The sequence below is a fragment of the Dermacentor variabilis genome, chromosome 2, assembly GCF_050947875.1.
Source record: "Dermacentor variabilis isolate Ectoservices chromosome 2, ASM5094787v1, whole genome shotgun sequence".
Lineage (NCBI taxonomy): Eukaryota > Metazoa > Arthropoda > Arachnida > Ixodida > Ixodidae > Dermacentor > Dermacentor variabilis.
In genome coordinates this window covers 207,193,285-207,217,886 of record NC_134569.1, presented here as the reverse complement: position 1 = coordinate 207,217,886, position 24,602 = coordinate 207,193,285, and the positions used below count along the sequence as shown (strand labels likewise).

The following is a 24,602-nucleotide window of genomic DNA, read 5'->3' as shown; positions in this document are numbered from 1 at the left end:
AGAGTTCCCATAAGTCACTATAAGCTAGTAGAGATAACAGCAATCATGGAGGTATTGCGCAGTGAACGTTGCAGACAGCGTACACGAATATTGTAGAAAATATCCATAAAGACGCCCACAGTAACCTTACATCACCAAAAATAAAGCAGGCAGATACATATCAGAAAATGCGTCAGGCAAGGAGACACCATTTCTGCTATGCTATTCACTGCAAGCAGTCAAGGTATTAGACTGGGCAGGGTTAGGAGGGCGAATAAATGACAAATAAATCAGCTACCTATGGTTTGCTCAAGATATTGTCCTGTTCTACAACTCAGGAGACTAGGTGCAACAAATGGTTAAGGACCTTAACCGACAAAGTGCATGAGCAGGCCTAAAGATTAATATGCAGTTGATAAAGGTAACTTTTAATTGCCTCGCAAGAGAACGATCATTTATACGTGTCAGCGAGACTCCATAATTTGAGCAAAAGTACATTTATGTAAAGGAAATACTCGCAGCTGACCCTGATAAGAAGGACATTTAGAGATTAATAAAAACGAGTGGGAGAGCCTACGACAGGCGTTACCAAGTTATGACGTACAGCTTAACGCCATCCTTGAAAACAAAAGTGTACAGTGTTTACGTTATACCCGTAGAAACATCTGGGCCACTAATTCCGAGGTTAACCAAAAAGCTTGGGTAGATATATATATATATATATATATATATATATATATATATATATATATATATATATATATATATAATTTTATTCTGTCCTTGATGGGGTCCAAGGGTGGTGGGGGTCGCGAGATTAACCCCCAATCCCCCTCTTCCTCAGACGGTCAGACGGCGGCCAGTCGAATGTAAGGACGGCGCGAAGAGGAACGTAACGTAACTTTTAGCAGTAACGTTAAGGGACAGGAAAGAGCGGAGCGGATTGGAGTGCAAATGGGTGTATGGAGAGCAAACGGGCTCCAGTGGGCATTAGTATCAATAAATACAGCTGGGCAGGCCTTGCAATGCGTGAGGCTATGAAGCGCAGTCGAGAACGGCGTACAATTAGTTGGTGTGGTTAAATTAGTAAAGGTTGAGGCGGGAAATGTAGCAAGCAGCACAAGATAGGTGTAATTAGCCTTCCTCCTGCAGCTGACATAAATCGGGTGATGGTGGTGATGGCTACTAAGTCTCATTTCTCTTGTTGCGATTTGGGCTTGCTAGGCCGTCGTCCGAGGCTAGGAAACTTAAATTTTCACGATATTACCATGATGGTGAGAAATGCATAGAAAAATTACTTTGCTGAAAGTAGCACGTGGAGCTCGGGAAGCAAATGTTCTATTAATCGAAGTAGCGAGAACCTTTTTCTTCTTCAGAATAAAATGCGCGAGTCACTACCACGAATGTCAGCTTATTTACCTTTTTTACACGAGCAGTTACGTTCTAAAAACCGTCATTGCTCTGCGAACTTCACATTGAAAGGCCAAAAAATTGGCGATTTGGCTTCTATCAAGCAACACGGCCACGCAATGTGCCGTACTACAGCATTCGGGTCAGCTCCACAACAAAAGCAATTGATTATCTTAATGTCACCCTGCCGCACTAGCGACTTATTTATCTAATCACCAGTCTCTGTTTGAGCACACCACTGCAACATAACGAGCAGAATGGTTTTAAAGCGTTATGCCTGCTGTTTTGTTTTATTTAGGTCAACTGTGCTGGGTCAGCGACAATCAGTCGGGTAGGAAAAATTCCGCTCGAGGAATTTGATGCCGAACTTAACACAAATCTTCGCTCCGTGTTCCACATAACGCAGGAAGTATTGCCCTACCTCAAGGAGACAAAAGGTTTGTGTGTTTTTTCTTAATTCGGCGTTAATGAATTATAATTCCCCAGATGCAGGAATGGACATTATTTTTGTGATTTTAGAAAGATAAAATGTTCAAGCTTTCTAAAACTGACACAATAAAACAGATATATCGTTCGGCTTGTGCAAGAAGGTAATGTTCCTACTTTTTTGATATCATAAGCACCTCCCTTAAAATGATATTGCACTCATCGAAAATTAAGTAAAGGGCGCTAGTCTAAACACTATAAGTTTGTGCATGTTATCAGTGTCATATTAGATTTTATTCGGTTTTGATGTGATGCCTGTTACCCCAAAATGGTAGATGAATTCTATGCGCGATGCCACGTTTGAGATGACTTAACAGCTGCTAATAATCTAGGCCGTTGTTGGTGTCCAAAATCATTGTCTTGCGCAAGTCATAATGTGGAGGCATATATATGATAGCAGATTGTAATTTCGTAAACACGTCTTTCATGACGGTTACGCCGTCATACCAGAGTCACCAACACAATATCATAAAAAAAAGTGCAAGTTGAAGTGGCTGCGATCTTAGAAGCAAAGTACTGCCTTTCGGTGCGCCCTATAGTCGTAGCCGCTTTTGTCGCATATGGGTTACCTATTTTTTTCTTGCAACGCAAAATGACCATAGGCGCACAAGAATGAAGACCCTATACAAGCTGTGTCATGTGCTGTCCGTCTGAGCGCTCGCTCTGTGCGCTTATCGTGTTCCTATATGCCTCTTACGCTGAAAACAAAATGCCTCCCAGCTAGCTACACTGAACACGTTCACTTATTCAAACACGTTTTCCTGTGACGTCATGTGTGACGTTCATTTAACTGTCCTCTACTGAATATATGTATTTCATAATAAGAAAGATTTGTTAGTAGACTAGGCCTGAATTCCACAGCAAGCAGACTAAAGCGCGAATGGAATACACGGACGACCGAGTAGACGGACAAGCCAAACTTCCAACGACATTTTGTTGAGCCAAACGTCTTTACCGTGTCCGTCTTGTCGGCCTCGACCACTGCTCGCACTTCGACGTGCACGTCATGATAAACATTACGTACTAAACGCTGTCGCGCTTTTTTTAATAGTTATGCATTTGTCTCAGTTTATGTTGTCTGCTGATATCTAATCAATTGGTACGTCAATGCAACATTCAACGTCTCTTGACCTTGTTAACATACAAAACATACTCATGATTAGATAAAATAGAGCCGCATAAATTGTGATTGAAACAAGCAATATTTTTGAGTGCAGCTAGGAACAAGTGAATCACTGTGACGTGGCATTCCGATTGCAAGCGACTAGCTTTTTTCAGCTCTTTCGCCCGCTTTCGTGGAATTGCAAATTGGTTGCGGTCAGGCTTTCACTGCCGATAGGAAGGTGCCGCTACAATGGCGACGTTCACTCGCGCAAACAATTTTTTTGGCACGTTCATTGGTTAATGACACTTGATAACCTCATAGCTCATTGACGCGCGCGCGCTTTCCACCTGCATTAACGCTAAGGATTTTCTGGTTAATGGCTCAGTTGTCTCGGAATTACGCAGTGCAAAAAATTGGCGACTCCCCTGTCATGGAGAATAGATGTAAGCATAAAATTGCAACTGGCAAAGCAGATTGGTTGGAGATGATAGTAGCCACAATCTTAAAACTGGTGTAGCGCGTGTTCGCAGCGGCAGACCCCGGTAGAGCACACCACACGACGTCATGCTGTACACTAGTCCACATTGACGCTGCCACACTAGAAGAAGAAAACCGGCTGAAGGCGTCACAGCAGGCAGCAAAAGACGCCGGGAAGGTAGCGCACTGCCCAGGTAGAAAAAGAAAATTACCCGAAGGAGGCGCCACGCACCGTGGCGCAAACACTTGAGGGGACGCAAAATCAGCGCAACGGAACTGACGAACCGCTGACGTTTAAAAGAGCACAGGCAACCTTGGTTCTATGCCAAAACATTGCAATGCTGCCCTGTGTCTGCCTTTTCAACGACGCTATTAGAAATGACAAATAAAAGTTCAGCGTACAAGAAGCTACAGCTTGAGTGATATTGCGAACAAAGATTTGGAAGAACTCGGAAGCAATAATTTTCGTAGCTTCTTTTGGCAGCAACTAGCACATGTAACCAGGTCCTGTAGAAGTGTTTGGGGTCCAGAGACCGCATTTTCTTAAGTTCTGACAGGTTGTACAGTTGATCTGGTTTTGTTCTCCCACCTAGCCAGGATATTCTCGTTTAAGTGGCCGCATAATGGCTCTGGCTTTTAGCACAAAGTAAATTCAATATTGCCCATAACCGCAACTGAAAGCATTTCATGCTGAAAACAAACGCTACCTATATGCACACCGCAACAAGTATGCGATTGCATGCGCATCATTCCTTTAGTAGTGTGGGTAGCTTCCTGGAAGCGTTCGCCTATTCGCTTAAATTGACAATCGGCGTCGATGCCTTCTGAGCAGTTTTATTTGGTCATCTTCTCAAACACGTTGTACAGACAAAGATACTGCATATGCTGCAAGATTTCTGAACAAACTCAGCCCATCAAATACATACTAGATGTGATGCGACGATCAACGCCACATGTTCCTGACTATTCCTCTAAGAGCATGGCCCAGTGCATAAAGTCAGGAGGGGCTCGTACGCCCCCTCCGCAGGTAAATTATAGTACTGCGGCGCCCAATCGAAAAGCGATGGAGGTGATTTCATGAACAGTATTGCCTTGTACGGCGCAGTTCGGGCTCTCCAGTTTCTCAGTTTTTTTTATTATTGATTTAATCGCGAATAATCTGTTAAAGTGATATCAGTAAAAACAAGCAAGCAGATACTGTTGTACTGCTGCATGCATTTCCCGGAGACACTTCTCATGACTGTCACAACCCTCGTTCGAGTAAGATTCATCACACAGCATAGTATTTCATGAGCCACCTGAGCATGAAGGTACCTGCTCAGGAATTAGTGAAGGTTGACCTTTGTTTCTTTAGGTCACCAGTTAATTGTCATTCGTTGAATTCTTCATTGAGTGATGTGTTGGAGCAAAAACGCATGCATTTTGCCTACTTTTGTGAGCAGGTAGGTTTGAAACGATAAAACATACTGTAGCGCCTGAGGTTTTAAGTGAAACAAGGTAACTAATGCTTTGTGTTCCAGATACACTTATTTTGAACACATTTTTTTCAATTCCTTGCCTCCCAAGTTATTCTGAAAGAAAAAGTTTCGGAAATGTCAATATTTTTTGACTAAATGCCTGCAGTACACTCAGCATAGTATATTCGCTGCAGAACCCCAATAAAAATTATTTTATTCAAGAGAAAGTTGGCTCCAATACTAAGCTTGAAGTTAGCTTTTTTTAGCGCCAATGTAGTCATCAATATCGGAACCTCTCAAACACAATTTCTGTGGCTTGTGGGAGTTATAACGAAACCGTCTGTCAACTAGAATAACATTTATTCATGAGGTAAGGCCCTACTTCGGCGCACATCAGGCCTACCATTACATGGAAGGTCATTGCGCGGTCTTCAGAGTGCGGATGCGTTTACCTCCTTTCGTAATTTTTTTCCTCTGTAATGTCGCTATGGCTTTCGACCAAAAGCTTAGCCTTCATGAGGGTTTGAAGGAATTGCCATTCTTTGACAGTTTCCTTGTGGAAATATCCCGTTACGGGTAAAGACAAGGCCATTTTCTTTGTTACCAACATTAACGAGTAATACCGGTGGTCGATTCCGTCTTCAAAGTCATACTGCAAGCACATCCGAGTCGGAGAAAGCACGCGCCGTCCAAATGGCAGGTCACTTCACGGAGCAAAGAAACGGAAGGAAGCGAAGGCCGACGGGTTTATAAGACCATTTATACGGCCGAGAAAGCCGCTAACCTTATTTCCTATAGCTGTTTACAAATATTGCTATTGTAAATAATTCTTCGCCTTTCAGTCAAAAGTGCATTGTTCTTTTTCTATACGTGCTTTCACGTTTATTTGCTTCTTCTACTGCCACAGTCCATTGATCCTGTGCTTAAAATAATATACACAAATTGATAGGCCTTCCCTTAGCACAGTTGGTAGTGGAACGCCCGCGTAAATTCCCAAGCTTAGGTTCGAATCCCACCGGCGGCATGTTATCATTTCGTCTTAATTCATTACTATTTCTTCATTTCTTTATAGATTGCAATTTCAACAAGCTGCTGATTTCATCTATGCTTTTTCCGAGTTCATTGTCTGCTGCCTTTTGCGGTCGTGATTAACAATAATCGAGCCTTTTGGTTTCCCTTCTTGTGCACACACAGAGAAACAGACACTACTCACAACACACACACACACACGCATATATATATATATATATATATATATTGACACGTGTACTTGTTTTGCTTCATCGGGCGACAGGTTTCACCGCCTAAAAAATGTCGTCGCACAGCGCAGGACACGCCTGCATGTATCCGAAGTGTCTGGAATGTTATCGATGGTTCCATGTGCTGTCTGTGACCTAACCTTGTGTAATCTCATTGCATGTGTGCGCGACATGAATAATGTAGAACTTTGTGGAAGGCACAGTGATCCTAGCACTTACTCTGGAACATTCGACGACTGATGTATAGGGCTGCTGAGCACGAGGTCGTGGGATCGAATTCCGGCCACGGCGGCCGCATTTCGATGGGGGCGAAATGAGAAAACACCCGTGTACTTAGGTTTAGGTGCAAGCTAAAGAACCCCAGGTGGTCCCCACTACGGCGTGCCTCATTATCAGAAAGTGGTTTTGGGTCGTAAAACCCGATAATTTAATTTTAACGACTGATGTATAAAAGCCAACGCGCTTGACCCGCTGATCGGTTTTCCGACGATCGTCGACTGTGTTCGCCGCTATCGTTGTGCTTTAAGGGTAACTTGCTTTTGAGGGCACAAGTTGGCCCAAATAAGATTTAGTTTCGCCATTTACAGTTTCGCTGCTGTGTTCGCCCCAAACACGTGAATATATATATATATATATATATATATATATATACGAAGACGGGGCGTCGAATAGATTAATGCGAAGCACTATTATAACCACAGACTAAAAGGAATGGCCAAGATGGCTGAACGCGCGCCATTGTTGTCTTCTTCGTTAGTCCAGGAGGAGGCTCGTGGCAATTTATATATATATATATATATATATATATATATATATATATATATATATATATATATATATGTATATATATATATATATATAGTCGCGACCCCACATTGCTGTTTGTCACCGTCCTGCCTTCTGTGCTACATGTTGCATATGAGTACCCTCGTGACGTCATCGATCGCGCTCACACGCACGTGAAGTCGCCGGATCTCGCTTATGAGCCTCGTAGCGTATACAAAAAGAGCGTTACGACCGGTGCCATCACGATGTTAAGTTCACGCCAGGTGCTTGGGTGCTCCTTTGCTCAACATGTCTTCGGGTTGGCCTCTCCCAGAAGCTTCTCTCTCGCTACATAGGGCCTTATGAAGTCCTACGTCTAGTTAACGACGCAAATTAGGAGATTGCGCCACTACCGTTTGATGCGTACTCAAGTCCGACGCCTCTTGACGTCCTCCACGTTTCGCGGTTGAAGCCATACTTCGCGTGCAATTCTTCGCCTAGCATGCAGCGAGGCGGCGCTTCACCACCCTGGGGTCCTGTTACGGAAGGATGAAAGAAGGAAGAAGATCGCGGGACACTGCCTGCCGCGTGTTGTTGCTGGTCAGCCATCTTATCTAATCTGACTCATTTTGTATAAATATTGTAAATACAATCTTCTGTACTCCCAGCATCCCCGTAACAAACACGCGAGAACGTGAAGCTGTTAGGCAACAAGTCGACGAAATGCTGCACGCCGACATCATCCAGCCGTCGAAATGCCCGTGGCCATCTCCTGATAGGTTTGTAGCATTCGGACGATGCTTTCTGAGAGGGGAGCATTGACACGTGGACTTGCATATCTTTTTCTGGTAGGCACGGACACGTTATCGCCCAGCGTGGGACGCACCTGCATGTATCAAATGTTTCTGGAATGTTATCGATTGTTCTATGCGCTGTCCGTTGTCACCGAACCTTGCGTAATCATACTGCGTTATTGCGCGATGCTGATGGCATAGAACTTTCTAGAACACAGGTGGGCACCAGCGATTGCTCTGGAACGTTCGATAACTCATGTTAAAAGACCGATGCGCTTGGCCCGCTGATCAGAGTTTTTAGGCGATCGCCGACTGCTTGCCGCTATCGTTTGCTTGAAGCGTAGCCTGGTTTTGTGGGCACAGGTTCGCCCAATAAAAGTTAATTTCGTCTTTCACAGTATTACTACTGTGTTCTGTACCATCACATATATATATATATATATATATATATATATATATATATATATATATATATATATATATATATATACATATATTGTACTGAAGGCACTGGGCAGTGGGCATGGTGCTGGTCAAAAAGAAGTAGACGACGAGACGTGCTGGCTTCCCTGTTTCGATATAGCGCCGACCTGTTTAAGCCTACCGCTACCACACAAAACAAGTGCTGCTAGGTGAACATCCCCGTTGTATTTGCATCTCCGGTTGTTCTCGTCAAAAAAAGATGTCCCCATTCGGTTCTACGTCGACTATCGCCGGCTTAATCGAATAACGCGCAAAGATGTCAATCCTCTGCCGCGCATCGACGATGCCTTGGACTGTCTGCAGGGAGCGGAATTCGTTTCCTCGCTGGATCTGCGCTCCGGGTACTGGCAAGTGACAATGGCAGAGGCCGATCGCCAAAAGACAGCCTTCGTAACACCTGATGGGCTATATTTTATTTATTTATTTGAGTACTTTAAGGGCCCGTTAGGGCATTACATAGGGGGGGACGAAAACGTTCAAGCATGAGTGAACTCTGTACAATGTAAATATATGAAGGCATTAGGAACCATAAAAAAGCAAACAAAAAAGAAAAGAAAGAAATAAAGAAAGAAAGAAAGAAAAGGGTAACGAAGTTTATACAATGTTTAGTAGCGTGAAACACGCATAAGGACCTAAAATGCGATGCAAACAATCAGTACCCATCAAAACACGAGTTTAAGGATACAATTGAATAATGATTTAGGTAAACAGCCTACACAGATACAAATCAGATGAAACGGAACGAATATTATACAATGCCAAGCACTTGAAAACACTGTTTAAGTAAATATTCAAGGAAATGTGGGTTCGGACAGGTTGACACACTCTAAAAAGGTTAGCAGTGCTGCATGACATGATGATTGCGTAAGCGAGGCAATGTTTGCAGGTAGCGAGTTCTATTCGGCAATAGATAAAACTAGAGGCGAATTTCGATAAGTGTTAGTCCTGCCAAATATAGTTTTTACTTTATGAACATGGTATGTGCGGGTAGAGATGTGAGGAGCGGGAAGAATATGGGCTCGAGCGAATGCAGTGTTGCTGTGGTAAATGCTATGGAAGAAGGTTAACCGTGATAATTTCCTGCGTATGTCAAGTGAAGGTAGATTAAGTAATTTCTTTAGGGCGGACAAAGTTTGATATCGAGACTATGAAGTTAGGATGAACCGCGCAGCTTTATTTTGAACGGATTCGAGTAGGTTCGTGAGATTAGAGTGATGGGGGTGCCCAATTATTGACACATATTCTAAAGAAGGCCTGATAAGAGAACTATAGGCGCGAAGTCTGGTATCTGTGTTATCAAGGTGTAAGTGACGTTTCAGGTAACCAAATTTTTTGCATGCTTTTGTGGTGATGTGTTCAATGTGAGCATTCCAGCTTAAATTGGAGGTAAGCAGGACACCCAAGTACTTGATTGAAGATACTGAGTCAACAGTAGTACCGCGTAGTGTATATTGGTCAGAGGTAGGTCGAGTTATCGAAGCAAATTTTACGTGTTTAGTTTTGGCTATGTTAATTTCCATCTGCCATGTGTCACACCAGTCAGTTAGTTTTGTTAAATCAGACCGAAGCACAAGGATGTCGGCAGGGCAGCTTATTTCATTATACAAGACGCAGTCATCTGCAAAGAAACATCATTGTGAGGTAATATTAGTTGCGATGTCATTTATGTATATTAAAGTTAGCAGTGGTCCAAGGACGGATCCTTGAGGAACTCCCGAAGTGACGTGAGTGCGGTTAGAAAAGCAGTTGTTGAGACTGATTACTTGAAATCGGTTCGTTAGGAACTCCTCAATCCATCGCCGCGTGTTGTAGTCAAGCTGTAGGTTTCTAACTTTCAGTTTTAGTCGATTATGAGGTACTCGATCGAAAGCTTTAGAAAAAGTCAATAAAAATGGCGTCTGTACTAATCAATCTGAGCAAAGAAATGTGAATACCTGTTACAAGTTCATAAGTTGCGTCTGACATGAGCGATTTTGGCGAAAGCCATGTTGGTTATTGAGGAGCAGGTTATTATCGTTAAGATAGGCTATAATGGGAGAATATAGGATGTGTTCTAGTAATATCACTTTACCGTCATGCCGTGCGGCCTCTGCAACGCACCTGCCACTTTCTAGCGAATGATGGACACCATTCTTCGAGGGCTGAAGAGGAAAACGAGCCTCTGTTACTTAGATGACATTGTGGTTCTTTTTCTACCGAATTTGCATCGCTCCTCAGCCACCCCGAGCAAGTACTTGCGTGCATCTCCACTGCAGGACTGCAACTAAATTTCAAGAAATGACACTTCGGCGCTCGCACACTTAGTATTCTCGGCCGTGTAGTTCCAAAAGGCGGCATCCTCTCGGACCCCACGAAACTTAGTGCCGTATTCGAATTCCCTAAATTAACCACCCTGAAAGAGCTTCGCAGCTTCATCGGCCTGTGCTCACATTTTCGACGCTTCGTCAGTAACTTTGCCTGTATCATGGCCCCCTCGACGCAGCTTCTCACCGGCAGTTCTGACTTATCAGCCTGGTCCCCGGCGTGCGACGACGCATTCCAAGAACTGCGACGCGTTCTCACCTCGCCTCCAGTACTGCGACACTTCGATCCCTCTGCTCCAATTGAGATCCATACGGTCGCTAGTGGTGTCGGGCTCGGCGCTGTTCTTGCTCAACGCAAGGATATACTCCCGCCTGCAGACATACTCCCGCCTCCAGCTTCGGTACTACTGGCGTGGTATGTACCGTTTCGTTCGCCAGTATGTCCGGTGATGACGCCACACATGCCAACGACGCAAGACGCCACCTGAGCATGCCACCGGCCCCTTGCAACCTTTACAATGCCCCGCGCGCGCGTTCGACCGCGTCGGCATTGACCTATATAGTCCGCTTCCCAACACTCCAAGCGGCAACCGCTGGGTTATTGTTGCTATCGACAACCTCATGCGGTACTCTGAAACTTCAGCACTACCATCTGCCATAGCAAAAGACGTCACCAGTTTTATCCTTCAAAACCTGATTTTATGCCAAGGAGCACCTCGAGAATTACTGAGCGACCGCGTACGCGTTTTCCTCTGCGACGTCCTTTCAGAATTGCTAAAGGAGTGTCCCATAATTCACCGCACTACCACAGCATATCATCCTCAAACTAATGGGATGACAGAACATTTCAACCGTACCCTTGGCGACATGTTGGCCCTATATGTTTCATCTGACCACTCGAATTTGGATCGCATTCTGCCTTTCGTCACCTATACTTGCAATACCGCCACGCAAAGCACCACTGGGTTCTCCCCTTTTATTCTCCTTTACGGACACGAACCTTCATGCACAATAGACACGATTCTGCCTTACCGGCCAGATGCTTCGGAGTGGACGACTCTTTCTAGAGCGGCTGCTTACGCCGAAGAATGTCGCCAGCTCGATCATTCTTTCGCATCCCAGGACCAGTGGTGCCAAAAGCTTCACCACGATTCGTCCACTACGGCTACGTGCTTTGCTCCTGGCTTGGTGGTCTGGTTGTGGGTGCTTTCTACTCCTCCAGGCCTTTCCTGCAATCTGCTCTCCTAGTTCCATAGTCATTAACGAGTACTGAAACAAACATTCGCGGTCAACTACCTCATCGAGCCAATCGAAACGCCTTCCGACCAGCGTCGTCGCGGCCAGGAAATTGTCCACGTCTCCCGGCTCAAGCAGTGCCATGACCCCCTGTCTTATTCTGTCCTTAGGTCGTCAGGAGGGCTACTATATATATAAATTATGGGGTTTTGCGTGCCAAATCCACTTTCTGAGGGTCTCGCATGCACCGAAGGGAAACTTTAATCCCTGGCGTAGCCCAATGTTCGCCATGGACGAAATTTCCCCTGCTGGTGTCGCCTGTAGGTGTGGTACATTATTCGTACCTGGGGTCTTCTTATCAACCATAACTTCAATTTGAGAACCTTATTTAATATTTAGATGTTTCGCTTGACCCAAAGGCAAAACTGAGGTACTTACAAGCTGTCTTCACACTAATTTCTCAAATGAAGAGATGGAGATAAAAAGTTAGAGACTCGACCAGCTCGTTATACTTGCACGCTCAAACTACTCGATATAACCAATATCTAGCATTTGTGCATAGACAGTGAAAACAATTTTCGGTCCTACATTTCGGGATTCACGTGAGTCATCGGGTGCTTAACAAGTAACAAAAGTCATTTTGCATTGTTATCAATCCCCAATGACTAACCAAGTTTTCTGAGAAACAATGCGCCCAATGGGCACATATGAGAAGGGCTGTATAGCATGGAATGTGTTTCGCGGTTGATTTGTTGTATACTGTAAACCTCGCCAGGGCAATAGCGTCATCAGTTAAGACAGGAACTCAAACTCAGAAAACATCTTACAGGGAGTGCATCAGAGCCATGAGTGTCAACTGCGCCATCATACGGTGGCACTGTTTGCCGTGAAATTGCCCGACAGGTTGCTATAAACGTAATGTTATTACTCCTGACCTGAAAAACTAGGTAAATATAACTTGCTTATCAAGTGTTTCTTGTACTAAGGCCGTGTTTTGAAGAGTGCACACAAAGGTATACCGACAATAGTTTGCTTAGTCGTTACAGCTGATATTTAAAAAAAGCGATTACGGCGACTAATTCTAGTGTTCGCGCAGGAATAGAAAATAAGATTGTTTGCTGCTTTTAGCCGCGTAAATATTTATTCGCTTTCTATTGATGTAAATAAATTGCTTTTTGTTATTATTCTCTTTTTATTTCCAGGAAATATAGTAAACGTATCGAGCATTGGAACAATGAGGCCGGTAAGTGGAATTATGTTCGTACATTGGTTCTCTGTCTCTGCGAAGTTTCCAATAAAGAAGGCTGGTGCGTCTTTCACGTTAAGAGAACTGAAACTTATGCGGACGTAAAAAGCAAAACGAAGATTTGGATGCAATAAAGGCATTTGATGTGTCTGGAGCCGAATACTTCAAGGATAACTTCCGCGCAAAGGAAGTGTCCCTTTTTTTTAGTTTCTCCGCCTGAGACGTCTGAGGTAGTCTGTATTTTACAAAATTTAACACTTCTGCGACCGACCAGTTGACCAGATCATTCGGAAATATTCAGCGTTACAGTCTGCGGTGTACCGCGGTAAAGAGGAATAATGTGGAAGGTCAGGAAATGTTAACCTGGGTTGGTGCAAAGGGAACAAAAGGAGAAAAAATTATTGAAAAAGACTTTTCAATTCATAGATCTCATTCGGCTACTAGAAATAAGAGATTTCAGCCTGTTCTTCTGTACAGCTAGCTACACAATGATAACCTATGTTTTAATGGCATTAAAACGACAGCAAGATCCAGGGACTTTTGTCAGCGCCGACATCATTCACTTAACAATTTATGCTCGATTGATGTATACATACCTGTTTGCGTTCATGCAAGGTGCCCGGTGTGGCTTTGGCTGGAATCAGCAAAGCAACAATTGATGCGCTCACACGGCTTTCAGCAGTGGGTAAGTGTCGTTCGCTTTTTTTATTTTCGTAACATACTTTGCTGTATTTTATGAAAACATGCCTGTAGACTATAACCGCTACGTCAGTGGAAGAGAATATACTAATCAAGATATTATAACATGAGTGTTCTGTAGCTCATAACTCCCTGCTGCTCGGCTAGCTGGTGCATACCTGTTACGATTCGTTACAACTAGAAGCACACTGAAGTGAGACAAGCTCTGAAAAACATCTCGGCGTACTGCACCCTGAGAACCATAGCGACACCTCCTCAATGAAACGAACTGCCTGGCTTCTGTGATAGCCTTGTTGCTTACGTCCCTCATGTCTTCTTGTCTTTGTTTATGTTATCAGTACAGTCACCTGTTGCATAATCTTAATTCGCAGCTGCCGAACGTAATGGGTCCATAATAGCGTAAAAGGTGAAAATTCTCTTTCTATCGGTCGAGAAAAGTCTTGCTCCGGTGACGGCTGGCACCACGTTCTGCTTCCAGGAGTAATTTTTCTATCCGGACTCTCGCGCCAAACGTTTACTGCATAACGGACAAGGCCAAGTTATAATCTTAAAAGTAGTAACAGCCAGGTTACATCTGTCGGTCGCTGCAACATCAGTGGCAAAGCATTGACTAGTCATCACAAAGTGCATGACGCTCTTTAACCATACGTGGCTCTTACGCCATCAAACACTACACATCATAAATATCTAAAAAAGTACCATTCAAAATACTCTTACGGCACACAACGCTTCTTGCACTATATGTGATGCAAATTCAGCGATGCTTGAACAATTCCATAAGAAAATTGCTTGGGCCGTCTGTGCGTTGATTAAACTTCCAAATAAAGGTTTGAGTAAATCGCCTTTTCACAAGAAACAAAACTGTTCATAGAAGAATATTTTTAAGGCTGCAGCAGATGGCTTCGAGAAAATAGAACAAATAATCAAATCCCGGAGCAATGGTTAAGTTGAGACAACACTTTTAGAATGCCACATACAGTCCGGCTACCCTTTCTAGTTTATTGTACTTTCGGACAAATGAGCGACGCATAAAAGATCTAATTGGGACAAAGTGGATGTTGTGAAGAAAATAACAAGCCTTATGCAAATACTAATGTTGATTACGAAGCACCTGAGCTGAGGCGTCTGTGTATGTTCGTTTCCATTAAAATAAGCAATAATTGATGCAATTTGCGAAAATTGAATACACAAGGCTTACTGAGAGCATTAGGAGCAGACCTAGTAGTATTGTACTCCGACGGTACAGTTAATCATTCGTTACGTTAAATAAGCTTAAGGACTAAAAGCTTAATGAAAATCGTTATTCAGGCTGTGAATCTTTATTCCTAACAAGGGTCCTGCCCTTGAAACTGTGTCAATATTGGTTATCTTCTATTTTGTTGAAAATAAGGCTTCGTGTTGGGAATAGTCTCTGTCCTGAAATATATTCCTCGAGAAAATATCCAACAACATAAGCAAAACGAGAACAAGGTAAAAGTGGGAGCCAAGGTTTCGAGAAGTGGAGTTCTCTTTTCCAAAGCATTTAGAAAGCCAATTCCACTTTTGAAAACGTTGGCTCCCACTTTTACCTTGTTCTCGTTTTGCTCATAGTCTTGAATGTGCAGTTCCTGCCTTCCTTTTGTTTTCCCTAGGAACATAAAGATATATAAACTTTGTCCTGACGCACAAGATAGGTGTGACCTACAGCGCTGCCTGTGACACGGTTTTCGCCTAGAGCTAAAACACTGCTTTCCTCAAATATATATAATGTTTATATGTGTTGTATCCTTTTGAACCAGGCGTGCTCTGTACAGGCGTACTCCACGTACATTTTGGACAATTGCTTCAATATGTTTTGTTTAGACAGTACGTAAGCCTATGGAGGAGTGATATATATGGATGCGAATCCCTTATTGTGGATTCCATGCCGAATCCTGTATTTGGTCATTTGAGGGACTCTTTCGTCGCAAAGTGTGCTCGCGTTTTACACGTTATAATTCGGCAACAATGGAAACTGTTAACACAACTGATTCAAGACGCAATAGAGTGTGGAAATAGATGGTTTTCTTATTCTTCCAGAATATGCCCCGTATGGAATTCGTGTAAACTCTATCAAGTGAGTGCCTCTCTATGCTTTCTTTCCTTTTTTACTCCTGTCAAAACAGCAGCGCATGCAATGCTGGAGTCCATCGCCAAAGCGTCCGTCTACGTTTATATTTTGCTTTACTTCTCCCTGTGGGCCGCCAAACCACAACCATATCATGATTGAATAGGGAACCCGTAGGGCTCCGAAGGGTCTGCGTTTTTTCAGTTTCACTTGGACAGTGTCCTGTCCTGTCCGTAGCCATATACACCGTATCTTCCCATTACAGTCCATCTGACGTAGAGTTGTCTATTTGCATCGGGAAGATCTAAATTGAAATGGAGGCCCTAAGACTCGCTGCTTCCTTTATCGCATTATGCAAATTACCGCCAAACGGAGAGATCTACAGCAGGCGCCAGAAAAATCCGCCTGTTCTAGAGTTCCAAGAATGTGACTTTCGGGGGCGCAATAACTCCTATCTTCGGTGGCGTTTTCATGACTAACTTTGCGCCCAGTCAAGATTAGATTAAGCAAATACGACAGCCTATGGTAAAGGTGGAATTACATATGTGTAAATGATCGATTGAATAGAGGGGGGTTTGAGCACTTTTTTTTCGTTGGACCACAAAGTACACTTAGTTTTCTCAATAGTGAGACTATCGCGCCTTTAAAAGAAAGCGGAAACACCACCCCAAATATTTCATAAATGCATGACATGCGCCCACTGCTTTATTATGGGCATTTGAAAGCAGTTTCCGATGTTTCGCTCTTATGTGATTTTGTTCTTCGCTGCTTGGCTCACTCAGTCATAACAGTATGATTTTAATGCCGTTCGGAGCTTTGGTTCAAGATTGTCTGTAGTTTATTATGCAGTTCAGAATACAACTTTTGAACACAAGATAACTCATTCTGTATTCCCAATTGGACGCAGATACTCGTGCGTAAACTCACGAAAAAATGCCACGCTTTATTTTCCTTCCTTCTCTCGGTGTTGTTTCGCGCTGCCGCCCTCCATATGAACGATAACCAACTAGCCCGGTTGTCAGTTCTACTCAAAGTTCTGTAAATATATGCCCAATCTGGCCAGATTTCAAGGCAACGTGCTCATAGGGGGCAATGTGCAACGCAAATTTTTAATAAAGCCAAGAGATGGGTGCATTTTGCACAATAGAATTTTTGACACCTAATCGCGACCTCGGCTTAGTGTGCACAGTCGCATGAAATAAATATCCTACGACCCTGCCGCAAATGTATTGTAACGACGTAGGATCGACGAGGATCCGTTGCATCACCACCAAGAAATACATTTTATCAGTCGTCAAAAAAACTAACAACGTCTTGTTCGTCTCCCTACCTAACCTAAAAACCCGTGCTGCTTCAACCTCGCCCCCACTGGCAAATACCCGTGGCAATATAGTTGTGCCAAATATGGTTGTGCCATTTGCTTCCCCTTTAGAAAAGATCATCACCCCAATGATAGAGGCTTGAAAAACAGTGATAAAAACTGCGCAGTCTTGTCAGTCTTCATAGTACGGCTTCATACGAAGCACGTGAACGACCTCGAGTAACTGCCGTAGGCGCTTTAAACAGTGACAGCCGTCTGGAACGACTTCATAGTGGACGTCAGTGATGCGTCGGAAAACTATGTAGGGCCCGAAGTATTTGCCCAGGAACTTTTCTGAGAGCCCATGGGGACCAATAGCTGTCCAGACCCACACTTTGTCACCGATGTTGTGTGTTACGGGTCTGTGCCTAAGATTGTAGCGTCTGGCGTCACAGACCAGTTGTTCGTGGATTCGCAGACCCGCAAGCTACCTAGCTGTCTCTGCTCGTTGCGTGATTTCTTAGCACCCGCCTAGTTGTCATCAAATTCATGAGGGAGAATTCGGTCTAATGTTGTCGTAACCTCACGGTCGTATGCGAGACTGAAGGCTGTCTTGCGAGTGGTCTCTTGACGAGCCGTGTTCTACGCGAAGGTGACATCAGCTAAAACCTCGTTAGAGTTCTTATGCTCGACATCTACGTACATGCTTACCATATCAGCCAGTGTGCTATTCAGTCGTTCCGTCAGACTGCGTTTGATGGTGATACGCCACTGTCTTCCCGTAGGCGGTGCCACTTAGACGTAAAACGATATCCAAAAACTTGGCCGAGAACGCAGTACCTGTGTCCGTGACGACTAATCTGGGAGTGCCATGCCTTAAAAGGATAGATTCGAGAAGAAATCGTGCCGCTTCAGCTGCTGTTGCCCGCTGCAGAGCACCTGTCTCCGTATATTTAGCGGGATAATCCGTGGCGGCAATTGTCTGCCTATTGCCGGTAGTACACGCTGGGAAGGGGCCTAGGAAATCCTCGTCTACTTTTGCAAATGGTGTGACCGGTGCTTCAACAGGGTACGGCAGGCTGGCTGGCTTGACGGATGGCGGATTGCGACATTGGCAATCCAGACATGTCTGAACGTAACGTTTAACGACAGCAGTGAGTCTCGGCCAGTAATAATTCTGCAGAATTCGTACCAATGTGTGAGTGTAGCCCAAGCGCCCACCAGTCGGCTAGTTGTGGTAGGCGTATACGATTTCACGTCGAAGCGATGAAGGAACAACGTGTAAGTAGTTGCTGCCGCTAGGTGAGAAGTTCGTGTAGATAACGTTGCGGCGCAAGCAGTATGATGCCAGCCGTCTTGCAAATAGCCCCGGCACGCTGTTGGTTCGTCCTTCCAGGTAATCAATAAGCGGCAGTGATTCAGTGTCATCCCATTGCTGGCGTGAAAAATCGGCAGTGTCCACGAGCACCAGAAAGTCCGTGGCGTCATCGTCTTGTGCTGCTGGTTTAACGGGAGACCGAGAAAGGCAATCGACATCTGCGTGCTGTTTTCCCGATTTGTATACGACAATAAAGTCAAACTCTTGGTGTCGAAGCCTCCAGTGTGCGAGCCGGCCGGAAGGACCTTCAAACTAATGAGCCAGCAGAGAGAATGCTGATCGCTAACGATGGTGAAAGACCGACAATACAAGTACGGACGAAATTTCAGAACGGCCAATACCATTGCGAGGCATTCTTTTTCAGTGGTGGAGTAGTTAGCTTTGGGGGCTCGTGCTAACTGCCATTGTACGAGCACCGCCCCTAGACCTACATTACTAGCGCGTGTATGCAATATCTTCGGGACGTCTTCATCGAAATGTGCTAGCACGGGAGGCGCTTCTATGCGTCGCCGGAGTTCGTGAAATGCCCGCTGCTGGTCTTCGCCCCAAGTAAAAGGGATATCTTCTCTGGTGAGCTGTGCTACAGCCATACGATACACGAGAAATTCGCAATAAATTGCCGGTATTATGCACAGTCCAAGAAAACATTGCTCGGTCTTTTTTGGCTTATGGGTTTGGGAAATTAGCTACGGAAGCAATTTTATCCATATGAGGTCGGACTCCTTGGCTACTGACGACGTAACCGAGGAACTGGAGCTCGTGAAAACAAAAATGGCACGTTTCAGGCTTCAAAGTGAGACTGCCAGAGCGTATTGCTTCAAAAACAGTTTTCAGCCTTCGCAAGTCTTCGTCAAACGTTGTGGAAAAGACAATCACGTCGTCCAGGTATGCCAGGCATGAGTCCAGAGAGCACAGTGTCCATTAGACGCTCAAATGTTGCTGGCGCCGAACGCAAGCCGAAGGGAAGTACCTGAAGTTCACGAAGTCCGTGAGGTGTCACAAAGGTGGTTTTCTCACGGCCTCTGTCATCCACCTTCGATCTGCCACTAACCACCTTTCAAGCCGATTGACGAAAAGTAGCAGGCGTTTCGCAACCTATCCAAGGAATCATCAATACGTGGCAAGCGGATGAACGTCCTTCTTTGTGACCTGATTGAGCTTCAAATTGTCGATGCAGAAGCGCAGGCTACCGACCTTCTCTTTCCCTAAATCTGCAGGTGATGCCCAAGGACTATTAGGTGGTCAAATAACGGCATCTTCCAGCATCGTCTTCAGTTTGTTTTTGTATTGCTTCGCGTTCCCTTAGGGCCACACGATAAGAGTTTTGTCGAATGGGTCTGGCGTCGACATAAGTAATGATGCAGTGCTTGGTATGTGGCGTGTGACCAACTGTTGACGCAGACGAGGAACAATCTTGGTACTGATAGATGAGTTCAAGAAGCCGGTTTCACTCAAGGGCCGTTAACGTAGGAAAAACTTCTACAATAAGCGCAGCTGTGTCGATTGTAGAGGCCGCCTTCTGCGCTAAGTAGCAGCCTTGCGTTTGTGTTACTTCGTCGAACTAAGCCGCAGCAGTGCCTCTATGTGTCGAAGCTCCTTACTAAAATTCGTCAACAAGAGTTCGGCGCTTCCATGGCTTACATTGATAAGCGCTCTAGCAATGGAGACACCGCAATGCAGTGTTAGCGCGTTGATGTGTTCAGCGACTCCAGTCTCGTTCTGCAGGCTGTCACAGTGCACGGCTACGAGAGCAACACCGAGGCAAAAGTGTGACGTCATCCGCGGCAGTAGGTAAGCGAAGTTGGTGTTGCTCCTCATGGGTGACATTATCTAAGTTCGTGGCAAACGTGACGCTTCTCTCACGGACGTTAATCACGGCGCCGTACTCACATAGGAAATCCATGTCCAGTATAAGTTCCTTACAACACTCACTAAGGATGACGAGGGTGGCGACTAAGATTGACTTGATGATTAAGAGTCGGGCCATGCATTTCCCGACAGGTGTCATCAATTCACCTCCGGTGGTTCTTATGCTGGGCCCGTGCATTGCGTCTTCACTTTGCTTAGTTCGTCGCTGAGCTTAAAGATTATTGTTGAAAAATGGGAGCCAGTGTCAACAAGAGCGGCTACTTGGTGTCCATCAATGCGAACGGATCGCGGGGATTGGTAACCGTAACGTACATTGTTGTTGGGGTCGCAGGAGTAGAAAGAGACGAAGGGTCGTCACCGGTAGCCATGGCGGAAAGCAGGGCGATGCGGCCGATGTGGAGCTCCGTGGCGAAGACGGGGAACAGCACTCTCCACCAAAATGTTACACTAACGAAGGATTAAGACTGGCGACTATTTACAAAGCATATTTACAAGGGATAATGCAGCGCTGGCCAGTTCAGCCAACAGCTTGAGAGCCACAGAGCGTTCGTCGTCTTCGTCGGGGAGCCGGCGTGCATCGGCCACAAGAAACACGCAGTATTATTCTATCAATATGGTAGACAATACCTTTCAGCCTTCCCAAAGCATTCAAAACATCTTCATAACGTTTCGCGGGTTCACAGAGCTCTGATCGCTCCACTGAGGAAATTCTGCGGAGTAAACCCAGATTCTCAGCGCATGATCCACTCAATGTCAATGGGACGTCGTCTTCGACAACAATAAAATCTGTCTCAAAGGAAGCATCAGTTTCGTTAAGACGAAGATGGACGCGGCCGGTAGCTCCTGAAGACCGAAAAAGGTATTCAAGACGTCACAGCTCACGTCTTCTTTCTTGATTACCTCTTGCAGTTTGCTTCGTGCTATCACCGAGCAATTTGCGCCTGCGTTCAGCTTACAAAGAACGGGCGTCCTTCTATCTTTATATTTGCTGACAAGCGAACCTCTTTCTTTCCGTTCTGTGACGGAGCTTCTATCCAGGATTTTTTATTACCGGGCCTCTACCACTGAGACGCTTTGTTCGAATTTGTACAGCATTTCGCTCTTCATTCGGCAGGCTACAGTGAGATGGTTTCTTCTTGCCGCACTTTCTACATGCGCGTCCTTTACCTGGCCATTTATTAGCCTCATGATTTCTGGCCCACTTCCCACAGTGCCGAAATCCTCTACTGCGTAGATTTCAGCTTGGCTTTTATGGCCTACTTGGATTTCCGCGCACTGTTCTTTCCTTTGCTCTCGAGAGCTGCAAATTTCTGCCGTTTTGGCGAAAGAAGCGTTTTCCGAAAAAAGCCTTTCTTGGAGCTTTTTGTCCTTTATGCCGAGGATAATTCTCTTCCCCTCAGCGTCTGCTTTACCGATTCGCCAGACTCGCAGCTCTTCGTCAGTATTCTCAGTTCAGTTCACCATTCAGTAAATTTTCCCTTTCGTTCTGGTTACGTGACCCGAAACGAAACTCGTTGTAGGCTATGTTCAACGACGCCTTGTAGAATGTCTCAAACCTCTGCTTAACGAATTCTGTGTCATATTTGCTTTCCCCTTCATCGAAGACGAAGATTTTGCAAGTGCTGCGCGTCCTCTCCAATAACCATTAGAAATATTACGGCTTGTACCTTTTTCAGCTATTTGCTGCGGTAGGTAGCCGTGGTGTACAGATCGCATTCTTCCCTGCATGTTCACTAGCTCTGCCAAACTGTGGTGTCCAAAGCGCTCGGGTGTGGCAGTAACGTGGGGACCGGGGAACCTTGCTGATGGGTAGGCGCTGGTTCCGTGTCCGGCATGCCGAAGGTCCATTGAAGCTGGAAGCCGCATGGGACGGCCTGGTATACGCTTGCGGCGACCCTGCCCGTCATCTTACCGCTTCGACCATAGAACACGCACGAGACGCGTAGGGGTGTGGAAAGACGCTTTATTAGAGTAAACCCAAGATTATATAGCCGCGGTGCAAGGGGCCGTACAACGCTATGCTTGCGTGTGTGCGTGACTGGGCACAACGTTATCACTACGTCACAGTCCCACCCTAGTCATCTCATTGTCCTCATGTTGTCGTCACGCTGTCGTGATTAGGCCGCCTTTGTTGTTTAACCCACGCCATTCGTTCTTCGTCATTCCGTCGTGGTCAGTGCGTCAGCGTCATACAATCATAATCATGAAGCCATGCCCGTGAGATACCTTGGCAAGCAAGCGTCATAGCAAATTGGCACGACACCGGAGTAGGTCGTATAGAGTCGAAGCACCTCATCATACCATCTTCGCAGTTCTGTCATCTTAGCATCATCACCCCATCGCCGTCTTGACATTAACATTATGCTGCCTTTGTCGTTCCGTCGACTTCAGTAGTTCTTCGTTATTTAATCGTAATTATGCCGGCGTTGTCATGTCATAGTTTTCATTGCGTTGTTTTTTTTTCTTGTTGCAACTATCGTAATGCTCATATGTGCGTATAGTGCCCGCTGCAATCAAGTTGTTTGATCAGCTTTTTTTCCTGGTCTCCCGCAACATTCTCTGATATAAACTCAATTAAATTAATCGTTGCGTCGATGTCATACACTTATACTAACGCCGTCATGCCGCCGTGGATTGCAGCTTCGTCATACGGTTCTTGTCATAGCGTCATCGTCACGCTCATACACTATTGGTGGTACAGTCATCGGCATGCCATCGTCATCCCGCACTCGTCGTCCTCGCATTCCTCACATGCAGTTGTCGTCAGGCTGTATTCATTATAGTATTGTCATCATTTCAGAATTGCCAACTGTCGTAATGGCGCCATCGCCTTGGGACCTTCGTCGTTCAATCGAGTCGTTGTCATGCCAGCATGCTGCTGGCACGCCTTGGTATGTGGGTGGCGCAGGAAAATGGGCCGATAAAAGCCAGTGTGTGTCGCATGTAGCCAAAGGAAGTAGTCACGATGACCACTACAGATGTTAAATAAAAGCAATTTCTGATATGCAGTGTGTCGCTACATTGCTCGAATGCTAATGGCATTGCCATTCAGAAATATTTAGAGATGAGTTCTGCTATAATTTTTTTGACATATATCACTTACTGACACATGTTAAATTGTGGGGAAAAGGCCTACAGCCTAAAGGTTGAGTACGAACTTGGAATCTACCGCTATGCAAGCGCTACACTAGCTGTGCCTTGAGAGACTGCTTTGATACATAGCACGTGCGCAGCTGGTTCAATATGTTTTTCATTTTTTCTTCAGCCCGGGACCAATTGAAACAAAAATGGCATTCAGGGAGGAAATGAGCGCCGAGGCACAGAAAACGGTAAGGCCTGGTGATGCGCATGGTATGAAGAATGACTGTATCAAGGGCATCGAATTAGAACTGATCCGAAAAGCGAAAAAAAAACTATTTGGGCTCGCACCAGAACTGAATCAAAACAATAATTTTTTTTTCACTCACAAGAAAAATATCGGTGTGTTGTTCACGTTCTATATCTTGTCTGCACGTTTTCATCCATGCATCACCTGTACTCGTGACTCAACTGTGCTACCTTTTTTTGTAAATATACACAGTCATCCCGTGAGTTTAAAAAAGGGGGTACCATTAGTACGCTTCTCAGCCTATTCCGGGAAGGCGAATAGTAGGTGTAGTGATAACGTGGCAATGTTTTGCATCACAACCTATGCACGGACTCACCAGACTGTAGTGCGTCCAAAGCACCTGCCACGTGGAATACCTGCGACTGGGAGCGCATATACTTTTTGCTTGTACGGAGCTTGACTTTGTACTGTAGGTGTTGATCAGTACGTTAGCGCCAATTACTAACAAGCTGTTCAGTAAAGAACTGTTGCTGGGACATCGACCGGACATAATAATGAAGCGAGCCATCACAAATCGGAGACTATTTAGTTGACACAGTCCTATACACAAAGATGTGAGTGGCTCATTCGAACAAGGCCGTGTAATTCAAACGAATGCCACTGCCCCTCCTCACCATTACTCTTCAGTCTACTATTTTCTCATCTTACCTTTCCCTCTGTGTAGAATAGCAGGCTGGATGGCCTCTCTGCATTTCCTCAATAGACTCTTCTGTCTCTCCTTCACTGAAGCTTCGCTTCGCATAGATTTCGGCGTTGGTGCTTGATCTGTATAATTATTTTGTAATTACACACGACATGCTGCGCAAACAAGAAAAGCAACCTTAGTGTGCAGCCCAGCTGCAGCTTCAAGTTTTTGTACAGAAGAAAGTTGGCCTGTATTGC

General features: G+C 45.0%; 1 protein-coding gene across 1 annotated transcript in view; it reads left to right on the top strand.

Annotated features, from left to right (window-relative positions):
* LOC142570650 (putative oxidoreductase SERP2049) overlaps window positions 1–24,389 on the top strand; it is a 39,931-nt gene extending 15,542 nt beyond the window's left edge. The window contains exons 4-9 of the mRNA XM_075679010.1: window positions 1,688–1,826; window positions 12,957–12,997; window positions 13,616–13,685; window positions 15,758–15,794; window positions 23,598–23,683; window positions 24,385–24,389. Coding sequence (XP_075535125.1) covers window positions 1,688–1,826; window positions 12,957–12,997; window positions 13,616–13,685; window positions 15,758–15,794; window positions 23,598–23,683; window positions 24,385–24,389 — 378 coding nt within the window. The remainder of the gene's footprint in view (window positions 1–1,687; window positions 1,827–12,956; window positions 12,998–13,615; window positions 13,686–15,757; window positions 15,795–23,597; window positions 23,684–24,384) is intronic.
* Window positions 24,390–24,602: the final 213 nt, after the last annotated feature.